This window comes from Eschrichtius robustus, chromosome 7, assembly GCF_028021215.1.
Source record: "Eschrichtius robustus isolate mEscRob2 chromosome 7, mEscRob2.pri, whole genome shotgun sequence".
Taxonomy (NCBI): Eukaryota; Metazoa; Chordata; class Mammalia; order Artiodactyla; family Eschrichtiidae; genus Eschrichtius; species Eschrichtius robustus.
Window position 1 is genome coordinate 106,555,609 of NC_090830.1, and position 12,705 is coordinate 106,568,313.

The window sequence follows — 12,705 nt, forward strand, 5'->3', positions numbered from 1 at the left end:
GCAGTGATCTTTTACCAAGTTGCATGCCTGACTACACGTATTTCCCAGCCCCAAAAAAGTCATGTGTATCCTGGCTCCTCGCCCACCTCTTCAGAGCAGTTCCTCAGAGCTACTGAGTGGCTGTCTCCCGGGCGGGAGTCCTCAGTAAGACCCCGAGTCAAACTTAAACCCGCAATTCTCATGTTGTGCATTTTTCTTTAAGTCAACATAGGGTTTGGCTGGAGAAATCATCGGGACGCTTTCAAAATAGCTGTCCTACTGGAGGACGGGCAGAATTGAGAAGCCAGAGTGCAAGGCAATTAGAAGAGATTTGGTGGACACATGGGAACAAGGGAAAAGAACATGGTATCTAGAAGCGAAGCAGAAATCCAAGATGTCTTGTTTTAAGGTAGGTGCAGGTTGTGTGGTCCAATAACGTAGCCAGTAGCTACACATGCCTATTGAGAATTTGACACGTGGCTAGTGGCATGGATTAAAATGATAACACTTTGGATATATGGCACTAAATACAATATATTAAAATTGATTTATTGATTTTACCTTTTTCTTTTTCTATGTGGCTATTAGAAAGTTTTAAATTACATATGTGGCTTTCATTGTACTTCTTTGGACAATGGTGAAGCATCCATTTACAGATTCATTCACCAAACATTTGTGGACTATCTCCCTGCTCAGTGCTGAGTAGACGAAGCTGATACAGATAGAGGAACAGCTCTTATGGGGGCTTCATTCTTTTCAGGAGACTATGATTAGCGTCTTATGTGATGTGTGCCCAGGAGGTGTGCCCTGGATACAGGATCACAACAGATCCTAGGCATGGTGGGCCAGCAGAGAAGGCTATCTAGAGGAGGGATGCTGGGGCTTTGTCCTGAAAGACCACTGATGTTAACTAAATCAAGAAGTGGAAGAAGAGCGTTCCAAGTCAGAGGGAATCACTTCATCAAAGTCTGTGACTCTGGCTGTTTCTCCTCTCCAGGAAGTTGTCCAAAAGCTTAGTAATTAAAGAATGATGCAAGTCAGATCAGAGATATTCCAATACATTTCTTCCATTTTGCCTTCATTTTAGAGTAAGCGTGACAGAAGAAATAAAATCAGATGAACATGGTAGGCAAGAAGGACAAGAAATAGGTCAAATCTTAAATTGCTCTTGGCAGGAAATAACTCTTATCAATATAAACTAAAGGCTGGAGGAAAAGAGGAGTTCTTGGCCACAAAACACAACTTGCACTGAGGACAGTAATGCTGACATCCTGTTTCATTTTTTTGGGAAACAAATTAGCCTTGGAGGCCATGGATAACAGCCATAGTGGTCACTTGACACTCCCGGTATCTGGCCTCCACCGGAAGGGAGGCACCCTGTATGTAAGATCCACTCCTAAGAAGTAATACTGTCGTTGAACAAGAAAAGCATCAGACATTTGGCACATTATCTGAGGAAAAGGACTGGAGAAAGTTCTAAGAATGTATATTACCCATTCATCCCCCTCCAGTCAATAAACTCAAGTCACAGTTGTTACTGTATTTGTAAATGCATCAAACTTGCTGTGGTTCAGAGCTTTCATTTTATGTTGATTTGCCCAAATTACGAAGTTTCAGCCACCTTGCCTTTTACAAACTTAGAAACAGAAAGAGTTTAAAGTAAGGATTAATAGAAAGAGGAAGGAAGGAAGGAAGGAAGGAAGGAAAAGATAGAAAGAAAAATCAAGAGCTTTAACATGAAGTAATTTTCTGCCTGAAAGTTTTTCTTCAGTCTTATAGATTAGAACTGCTTGTGTCTAAACTGTCTGCAGTGTGTCCAAGTTTCAGAGATCTGCAAAGTGAAATCCCAGCACCACCATCTAACTAGAATCCTTACTATTAGAAAGCTAGTCCCTTCATCAGTAAAGGACATCAGCTATTGCCCGGGGTGATGAATACTACTTAAGGGTAGATGATTTGCTGTTTCAGAGGAAGAAGGGTTGGTGGAGTGACCTGTCCATCTCTTAACAAATCAGTCTCTAGAGCAACGGGGGTGCTACTGTTTGAGCAAATGACTCCTTTAGTGGTTGGTCACCAAGAGATGACCTACGGTAACCTAAGATCTCTGACTCAAGGCCCCTTAACGGCCAGGGTTCCGGGTCTCTTCCTGGAGGAGAATGCATTTGCCACTTCCCTGAGCAACCTGCAGGTTTAGGGCTGCTGGCCACGGTCCTGAGTTTGCTTCCCTTCACAAAGGAGAGGGGTTGTGATGGCAGCAAACCAGCCTGGTAAAGCTCACCATCTGTTATTTGGAAAGCATTCATTTCCTCTAAGTCCCCAAACATCCAGATGTAAAGAAAACATTTCATCACAACGTAAGTATCTTATATTAGCATCAGAGAAAGATAATTTGGAGCAGTCTTCAAAGAAATGTAAGAACATGGCTGTTGGGAAGTGCCTGGTGGTCCAGTGGTTAGGACTGCGAGCTCTCACTGCCAAGGGCCCGGGTTCAATCCCTGCTCGGGGAACTAAGATCCCCATTTGCCACATGGTGGGGCCAGAAAAAAAAAAAAAAAGGCTGTTTTCAGATGCCAGTTTTCTCACACCTGGAGGAGAAGGTGTGCAAATCTCAGAGGTATGGGAACCCCCAAACAAGAGGAGAGGCCTCAGAAATCTCGTCTGGCTTGAGACAGGAAATAGGATACATGGTCACATGAAAAAGAGACACCACACTGCCTTGAAGTCTATTAATTTATTGGGTGAAACGAAATCATTGTCAGACATATTAAATTTGGTTTGGTTCAAGTTTGGCTGATGTCCATTTGCAGCAGAGATGAATGGAGGAGAAGAGAAGACACAGTGATGCTGGTAAGGGGACACTGAACAAAACCATCTTCTGTTAATTATAAAAGCGGGCATCACACAGCCAGCGTGAGTCAGTTAGCTGACGAGCAGGGATAAAACCAAAGCGAGAACTTTCTAGATAAGAGAAGCCAGAGCTTTCAGAGGACAAGATGCAGCAGGGGCTCGTTGGGAGACCAGCGTTCGGTGCTGAGCTGCCGGCTCACTTGGGGAACACAGTGATCACATCGTAGCCCTCAGGTGGAGTGACCCGCTCCCGGGCGTGCTTTTCACAGTAGATCTGATCCTCCACAAAGAAATGGCCCTTCTGTTTCAGGTTGGTGCCACAGTCGGTGCACACGTAACACTCAGGGTGGCGGTGACGGTCCCGCAGCTTCACAAACACGCCGCTGCAGGAGGGAGGGAGGAGAGGGGCTCCTTTAGTGACAAGCACCTGAAGGGGGCACCAGGCCTGGGGGCTCCTCCCAAGGGGCCCAGCTGGCAGATCAGAGCCTCCTAACTGGCCTCCAGTCATAAAGGGGCTTTCTCATGCCTGGGGTCCAAAGACATTACCCTTGAAGCCTTCGGGAAGTCCTTCCCACTTCAACAGAGCAGCCCTGCTTTTTCTGGTTTTACATATTCATACCCTAAGGGTTCTACAGCCAAGGAAAGCCTTCACCACCTGGCTCTGGGACACAGGACCTACCTGGCCTCTCTGCTCCACTTTCCAGGCAGGATTTTTTTCTCCATCACACCCGAAATGTGCAACATCCAGCACTTTCCACATTTTCATGGTTTACCCAACCTGCAGGGCCTCTGATGCCCTGGAAGGCAGATACTCACACAATGCCGGTGCCGCACTTGTCACACATGGGCAGCTTCTGGGCATTTCCAATCGATGCAGCTACTTTGGTGACTGGAGCCTTAACACTTCTGAATCCTGAGGGCTTGTTGGGATCCCCTAAAAGGAGGAGAACACTTGGGTTGGCCGGAAGTGTAGGATTGCATAAGTATCATTTAGCTCTTTCAGATTCACTTATATGTATGTTCCAGCAAGGTCATGGGCACTGAAGTCAAACAGACTTGACTCTGCTGTGTGATCCTGGGCAAGTTACTTCTCTGGTCTGCAGTTTCCTTTTCTATGAAACAGGAGATCATTTCCCCTTCACAGTGGGACAAAAAGATTTAAAAAGACACATAAAGCCCTCCCTGGCACATGGTCAGCCCTCAAAACACAAATTACATTACATGCTGATTAAATACATGCAAACACTGATATGGGACTTAAAAATGCTTTATATAGATAGAAAAAAATAAATAAAAATGTCTGATAATCGAAAGGCAATGTAGTCAGATGCCAAAAGAAACCCACATTACAAAGAGAACAAAATCATTATAGTAGAGTGTGCTACAAGCAGCCAGATAAAAACCACCTGCTACAGGGCAGAGTCAGCAGCAGCCTTCTTGCAGTCAGCTTTCTGTGTACAAAACAAAGCTCCTAAGTTGCTGGGTGCTGAACTGCCTACAGCCCAGTTCATCACCTGTGTACAGCCCTGTGTTATGGTAGCTATTAATAATGGTAAGCTACGAAAATTACTGTTATCGCTATATATTTGGCTGGCTGTGTTTCCACATCACATTTTCTTTTACTGTGATGTGGCTTAGCAAGCATTGTTAGGTTTGTCAGCTATTTACACATGTTTCTCCGTCTGGACTGCAAATTACTGGAGCACCAGAACCCTATTTCATATATTTTTCAATACTCCACAGAGCCTACCACGGGCTTAACAAATAATAGAGGCTCAATAAATACACAAGAAATAGATGATGAAATGCCATGACAAATGCATGATGGTTCCTCTCTTAGTCCAACATGCTTTGGCTCAGGAAGCTGGAGAAGTCTCTACACTCATGGTTCTGAATGGGCATCTGTGAGCATCCTGGGCACCAGGAGAGATTTCATAAAATTCACAGACCAGGCTCTACCCCACACCTGCTGAAGGAGCATCTCCAGGTGCAGGGGCCCCAGGATCCTGTTCTATACTCCAGGTTAAAATCCACTTCTTTAGACTAAAACAGCTGTTCTCAAATGCTGTTGTGCATCAGAATCACCAGGCAGGCTCATTAAAACCCGGATTGCTGGGCCCACTCGTAGAGTTTCTGATCAAGCAGGCCTGAGGTGGGGCCCAAGAATTTGCATTTTTAACAAGTTCTCAGGGGCTGCTGCTGCTGGTCCAGGAACCACACTTTGAGAACCACTGAATAAGAGTGAAAAATGGCTTTCTGTGCCAGGTGAGGGGGCGAGGAGAGGGTCATCCCGTATCTGCAGCCATGCTGGGCAATCTGGGGCCGACAGATGAGGGCCCTAGCTTGCTCGTCCTTTTCAAAAACGAGTCCCCATATGTTGGCTGGTGCTTCTGAACCAAAAATTGAGATTGTGTGTGACATAAGGGGCATTTAGAGTTGGCTAGGCGTGGTAGACTGTATATTTTATCTGCAGTTATCCGTACCCTCCCATGCTTCCCAGTAGGTCAGTGAGTCTCTACTGGTGGTGATCTTGTTCCCTAGCAACAGTTTTGGTTGTCTCAGTTGCAAGGGAGTGCTATTGGCATCTAGTGGGTAGAGGCCAGGAATGCGGCTGAGTGTCCTGAAACGCACAGGACAGCCCACCACAAGGACTCACCTGGCCCAAAGTGTCAGCAGCACTAAGGCTGAGGAAAACTTGCTCTTGGTGGAGTATACTCCCCCATCCCATCGACTTTGGGTTTGACCACAAGACTTGCTTTGGCCATCGGAGTGTGAGCAGATGTGAGCCCTGTTTGGGCAGAAGCACGAAGTGCACTTGTGTGGCTTGGCCCTAACCCCACTGAGCTGCTGCCCTCTGCCATAGGAAATCTTGCCATGTGCAACAACACGGATGGACCTGGAGGGGATGACGCTTAGTGAAATAAGTCAGGCAGAGAAAGACAAATGCTCTGTTATCACTTATATGTGGAATCTAAACAATAAAACAAATGAATAGAACAAAACAGAAAGGGACTCACAGACATGGAGAACAAACCAGTGGTTACCAGTGGGGAGAGAGAACGTGGTAGGCAAGATAAGGGTAGGGGATTAAGAGGTACAAACTACCGTGTACAAAATAATAAGCTACAAGGATATACTGTAAAGCACAGCAAATATAGCCCATATTTTACAGTAACTTGAAACAGAGTCTAATCTATTAAATCACTATGTTGTACACCTGAAACTTAGTAATATTGTACATCAACTATACTACAATTAAAAAAAAAAAAAAGAACAGCAAGCCCTGGAGAGTGACACCGCTCTCTGCTGGGCTCCCCGATAAAGCCCGCCTCGCTGCAGCTTGTTCAGCTCTGCAGCGCCACCTGCTGGCTCCATTTTCTTCTCTCACCTATTCAGCCAACACTGCAAATGCAAGAGAAATTTCCCTTCTTCCTTCCCTCTCCACTAGCTTACAGTAAAAATAGCTCCCTTCAGACTGGGCTACTACAGAAATTTTCAAATATCTCTCCTTCCAATGAACCTTGCATCTCAAAGCTTTTGGGAAAAATGTGAAAATGAATGGAGTAAAGCGCAGCCTTTTTACTATCCACTTCAATGCTCAACAACCCTCTGTGACTACATTACCTATAGAATCAAATTCATGGTCCTTAACCTTGCACCTGGTGGTCCTCCATGATCTGACTGCAGACCATCTGAGGATTTTCCTGGAAGCCTGGGAGCCAGCCAAAATGAGCCTAGATACTTCCTGAGCAAGTCTCCAGCTTTCTTATCTCAGAGCCTGGGGTCCCCACTGTGTTTCTCGGTCCATGATGGCTGGGGACAGATGAATGAATAAACAAGATGTGGTGTATACATACCACAGAATATTATTCTGCCTTTAAAAGGAGGGAAATGCTGACACGCTACAACATGGGTGAACCTTGAGGACATTATGCTGAGTGAAATAAGCCAGGTACAAAAGGACAAATACTGCATGATTCCACTCATATGAAATACACGGAATAGTCAAATTCATGGAAACAGAAAGTAGAATGGTGGTTTCCATGGGCTGGGGAGGAGGGAGCCATGAGGAGTGGGTGCAGAGTTTCGGTTTTGCAAGATGAAGAGTTCTGTGGATGGACAGTGAAGATGGCAGCACAACAGTATGAATGTCCTCGGTGCCATGGAATCATATGCTTAAAAATGGTTAAGACGGTAAATTTTGTGTTAGGTGTATGTCCCCACAGTGAAAAAAACATACAGCCTGCTTCTCCCTGCAATTTTTAGAATTTGATCCAGAGCAAGAGAAAGTGTGAGGAACCCAGGACCCTTTCTCCTAGTCCAGAGGCTGAATTTCACCCCAAATGAGAAGACCCACATTGAGTCTGGAGATTTATCACCAAGCCCTGCTGCAGCCAGACCTCCCTTGGGGGCCTCACTGACTGTGTGCCTGGCACATTGCACGCACCGTTTCCCTTAAGGCTTTAAACTACCCGTGAAGTAGCCGTTATTAGCCTCACCAGATGTGTGCAGAGAGAGTAGGACTTAGAGAGACGAGCCACTTGCTGGAGGTCTCGTGGTGCGTCTTGGGCAGATCCTGGACACCAGTGCTGGTGGTGCAGCGCTGCTTCATGAACCACAGGCCTTCTCGAATGACAGTAACCCTCGCGGAGTGCCTTTACCATGCACCAGCCACTGCCCTGAGCTTTGACCATTTCATCTCAAATGAAAACAGGTATTTGAGCTCCCTCACTTGAGAGCCTTCTGCATGTGGTAGATGTCTGGATTGGAACTTATGCTGTTCCATTCAGTGAAAATTTAATGCAAGTGCATATTAAGAGATAAGAGAGAGACCACAAGATCTATTATCTCCCTTTTCCTTTTTAGCAAAATTTTTATTTTCTTTGGAGCAAGAAGATATCCAGCCATCCAGCCCAGGTGAGAAAAACTATAATTCTCAGACTCTCTTGCAACTAGATGGGGCCATGTGACTAAATTCTGGTCAAAATATAAGTGGAATAGTCATGTGGGACTTCTGGGAAAAAGAAAGCTGGTTCCTCTGAAAGGGGGATTCCCCAATTAGCCCTTCCCCTGTTCTTCCTTCCTGGTCCCTGGAAGTAGGCATGATGGCTGGAGCACCAGCTGCCAACTAGAACCATGAGGTAGCCTTGAGAATGGAAGCCACTGGCTTGGCAGGTAAGAATACCGGATGGAAGGGATGAAGCATGAAGAGCAGGGAGCTGCCACCTCAGGGCAGCTCAGTGATCCTGGGCTTCAAGTCCTTCTCTGTGACCTCTGTGACCTGAGGGCATGCAGTGAGGTGAGCCCTGCAATGTCTGTCTATGTTCTACTTTGGGCTGGAATGGACTGACTTTTCCTCTCTTAACTGAAGGGTTTTGCACCCACTTACTCAGAGTATAGTTGTGGTTTCTCACGTTTTGAAAAACCATCATCCTCTAGGGTTGGCCCCCAAGTCATCTGTCAGTTGGGCTAAGGCTGGAACTTAATACAGAGTATATGACTCATTCCTTCCAAACTGCACAGGTACTCCAAGCAAAGGGGGAAATTGCTGGTAGAGACAATATCCTTCTAGCATAAAAGAAGATTTTTCCTAATATCCTGTGCTTGTAAATTGCCAGTTTCTCTAAAGAACCACCCAAATGGGGAGGAAGCTTGGGTGCGGAGTGTGTTCAGGAGGGAACTTTCAGCTCAGGAAGGACTCCTGGGATGCCAGCTCTGCAGCTGGGGGCTTCCTGGAGGAAGGTGACTCTTCCAGAGGGCACTCAGCTCTGACCCTCACTGGCCGCCCTGGGCAAAGAACCAACCCTTCAGGAGCCTGGCTGAAGCAGGTCTCAGAAACAGAACAACCAAGTGTCCCTCCCAGAAGTACCAACTCTCTTCACAGGCAGGCACACTGGGAAGAAGAAGAGAGCAGGAGAAGGCAGGGCTCCGGTGAGCCTCGTGGAAAGGGACAGCGCAGAGTGTGGAGGGTTGGGCCTCATTGAGACCAGGAAGGGCTGCAAAACCCAACTCCCCAGAACTCACTGGTAGTTAGGCTGATGGTGAGAATCAGAGGCACTTGTGAATGACCACGTGGGAGGTGGGCAAGCCCGAGAGCTGTCGCTCACAGGTCACCTTTGTGAGAAGGGGAAAAAAACATCTCTTCTGGGCTTCCTGGTGGCGCAGTGGTTGAGAATCTGCCTGCCAATGCAGGGGACACGGGTTCAAGCCCTGGTCTGGGAAGATCCCGCATGCCGCGGAGCAACTAGGCCCGTGAGCCACAACTACTGAGCCTGCGCGTCTGGAGCCTGTGCTCCGCAACAACAGAGGCCGCGATAGTGAGAGGCCCGTGCACCGCGATGAAGAGTGGCCCCCGCTTGCCGCAACTGGAGAAAGCCCTCGCACAGAAACGAAGACCCAACACAGCCAAAAATAAATAATAAATAAATAATTATTAAAAAAAAAAAAAACTCTTCTGCAACACACCCATCTGCCAGAAATTTCTCCTTGTTGTTGTTACAAAGCTATTGAGACAGCTTTGCTGCCACCCACTTGAAAATTATCGTAAGAAACACAGAGTGTATGATGTGTAGAGGGCAAAGACTATCTCCTGAGACCTGCAGAGCCACATGTGTGGCCCTGGGCACCTCGGGCATTGGAGCTCACGTGTGGACAAGCTAAGGCTGGCCTGGAGCCTCTTGATGAGGTCTCAAACATCATAACAGTTACGAAGCACCTACTGTGTGCCAGTCACAGTGATGGGTGTTTTGTGTAATTTATAACATTTGATCCACACACCAGTCTTAGAGGAAAGGATTTTCATCCCTGATTGACATATGAGCAAACAAGCCTGGAAAAGTTCAGAGACTTGTCTAAGGTCACTCGGTGGGGGGATGTGGCCAAACTGAGGGCCCTCCGGTTCTCAGGAAGCCATCCTCCCTAGAGCAAGAACAAGCACATGGCCCCAAAGTGAAGTTCAGAGCCTGGCTTCACTACTGCTGATTCATTTCATTCTGCCTGTCATTCATATCCCATGGCCTTCACCCACTCACACGTGCCAGCCACCACAGAAACATGGTGTGTGGGCTCAAACCAAACCAGTGACCAAGGGACAGACGACAGAATCCCACAACAGTCAAGCTCCCCATGTCCTCAGCCTCCCCATGCGCCTGTGACAGGAAACAGCTAGGCAGGTGTGGCTGGGAGCTCATTAATTCCTCCCCCGACTCTACCCCCCTTTTTCTTTTTTTTTTGGCTGTGCCTCGCAGCTTGCAGAATCTTAGTTCCCTGACCAGGGGTTGAACCCGCGCCCTCAGCAGTGAAAGCACAGAGTCCTAACCACTGGACCGCCACGGAGTTCCCTCTTTCTTTTTTTAAAAGAGCTTTTAGCCTTTTAAGAGCCATGCATTGCAAAGCACACTGTGTTCTTTCCACCTCTTCAGGGCTGTGTTCATCTGTGTTTCAGCAATGACTGCTCCTCAGCCCAGGCCTTGAACAAGAGCCTCTGACCCCCCGCCCCCCCCCCCCACACGCACGCACGCACACACACACGACTGATTACCTTTCTCCTCAGACTCCAGGATTTCCTGCAAAACCAGGAATGAAGTGGACTGTTTCGGAGGCTCATTTAACTCTTGTTTCTCCTGAAGCATCTTGTAAACTTCAGATTCTTTGTCAATGACGAGTCCGCTTGGAAGCTGAGAATGGTCTAAGCTGTGAAGAATGTTTGCAAGTTCATTAGGACATGTCAGAAGTTAGGGGAAAAAAATTCACCAGGCACCCCCTTCCAAGAGAAGGCACCCATGAATCAAAGGGTGGAGAGAAATGATCCCAATGGACGAAGCCTTCTCTTAATGCAGCCATAGACCTCCTGCCGATTCTGTGAGGTGTCTGTAGGCAGAGCTGGCTGCTGCTTCCAGACAATAAGAGGCTAGTTTTCCAGATAGTTTCAGTGATTCAATTACTTTTTAGCCTAATCCCATGGAATGGGAATGCCGTGCTTCTTTCAAAATTACATAAACAACATGATGTCGAAAGAAAATTTAGAAGAGGGAAAATGTCAACCACAATCCGAGCACTAAAAACTCAGCTGGGTCCCCTTAGTACGGGCTACATTCTTTCCCCAGAGCAGAAATCAGTGTTCTTTATTGCTGATGACATCGAAGGGCTCTCTCTGTCTCCATAAACTCTCCTAATTCTCACGGCAAGGAGCTCTGGTCTCTTCACCTACCACACAGAAGTAATAGTGTCTGCTCTGCTCAGTTCACACCGTTGTTGGCAAGGATGAGAAAGGCGAGAACTTTGTTTTCTGTTTTCTTGTTTTTTTTATTGGAGTATAGTTGATTTACAATGTTGTGTTAGTTTCAGGTGTACAGCAAAGTGAATTAGTTATACATATGCCTCTATCCATTCTTTTTTAGATTCTTTTCCCAAATAGGCCATTACAGAGTGTTGAGGAGAGTTGCCTGTGCTATACACAGGGTCCTTATTATCTATTTATATATAGTAGTGTGTATATGTCAATCCCAATCTCCCAATTTATCCCTCTACCTCCGCCCCCCCTTAACCCTGGTAACCATAAGTCTGTTTTCTACATCTGCGACTCTCTTTCTGTTTTGTAAATAAGTTCCTTTGTACCATTCTTTAGATTCCACACATGTGTGATATCACATGATATTTGTCCTTATCTGACTTACTTCACTGGGTATGACACTCTCGAGGTAAGTACTTTGTAAACAGTGAAGTGCTGTTCCGTTGAGCGGGGGACAGAGGCCTCAGCTCGGGCCCAGGGACGGGGCAAGCCAGGCCTTGCCGCCCACACCTCCCCCTGTCCTTCTGGGCTCCCCACGACAGGGTGAGACAGGCAGAGCTGGCGGCCTCTTTGCCCCAGGGCCCATTTTCCAGGGGAGACACCTCTGCTGCCTGGTTTCGGGGAAGGAGGAGAGTGAAAGGAGGTAAACTCCAGTCCGCTTTACCTGTGAAGTCTGTCCTGAGTCCCACCCCTTTGCACCACCCCCTCCTCCCCTGTCCCAGCCATGCCATCTGTTAACAGCACGGCTGACCAGCTTCGCAACTTGTCCCTCTGCCGCCACTCTCAGCCCCCAGGACCGCCTTACTTTTTTGACCAGAGGCCAGAGTGGTATTTTAAACACGAGAATCAGACTGTGTGGGGATGTGGCTCCAAGTGTTCCCATCTGACTCAGAACCAAATAGTCACGGTTTTAGTAACAAGACACAAGCTTAACCAAATTCACCTCCTTTGGAGTAAATATTCATTACAAAAAGTAGAAAGGCCCTACAAGATGTGGCTCTGCTCCCCTCTCCAAACACATCGCCTGGCACCCCTTGCTCGCTCCAGTGAGACCAGCCTTCATGGGGTTTCTAGGACACACCAGCCTCAGGGCCTTTGCATATCCTGCTCCCTCTGCCTGGAACGCTCCCTCCCCAGAGAGCCCCGTGGCTCCCACACTTCACTCGGGTCTCTGCTCAGATGTCCCTCCTCAGAGAGGGTCCCCGACCCTCAACTTAAAACAGTCCACTCCATCCCTGTCACTCTTCCCTTTGCTCTGCTGCATCTTTCTCCATGTTGTTTCTCACTCACCATCAATTATACTTGTTTCTTTATGGTCTGTCTTCCCCTGGAAAGTAAGCCCCATGAGGGCAGGGCCATGGCCTGCCTTGTTCACCACTGTGTTCCTGCCCTGTATCAGTGCCCGGCACAGGGCTGGGGCATGGTAGGTGTTAGAGAAGTGGATTAAGTGCCTCTCTCCTCCTCACTGCACCCTCTCCCTGCTCCTGTGGGGTCACAGGGAATCCCCCAGGGCTGTGCCAGGGACATGGGCAGTCCAGCCTCCTGGGCCCAGATCACCTCCTGCCTCTCAGCCTCGGCTGCTTTTTCAG

At 47.5% G+C, this 12,705-nt stretch overlaps 1 protein-coding gene across 1 annotated transcript in view; it reads right to left on the minus strand.

Annotated features, from left to right (window-relative positions):
• Nucleotides 1–2,695: 2,695 nt before the first annotated feature.
• PDLIM1 (PDZ and LIM domain 1) overlaps nucleotides 2,696–12,705 on the minus strand; it is a 47,373-nt gene continuing 37,363 nt past the window's right edge. The window contains exons 5-7 of the mRNA XM_068548242.1: nucleotides 10,367–10,518; nucleotides 3,643–3,760; nucleotides 2,696–3,209 (exon numbers count right to left, since the gene is read on the minus strand). Of these exons, the coding sequence (XP_068404343.1) occupies nucleotides 3,023–3,209; nucleotides 3,643–3,760; nucleotides 10,367–10,518 (457 nt within the window). The 3' untranslated portion in view covers nucleotides 2,696–3,022. The remainder of the gene's footprint in view (nucleotides 3,210–3,642; nucleotides 3,761–10,366; nucleotides 10,519–12,705) is intronic.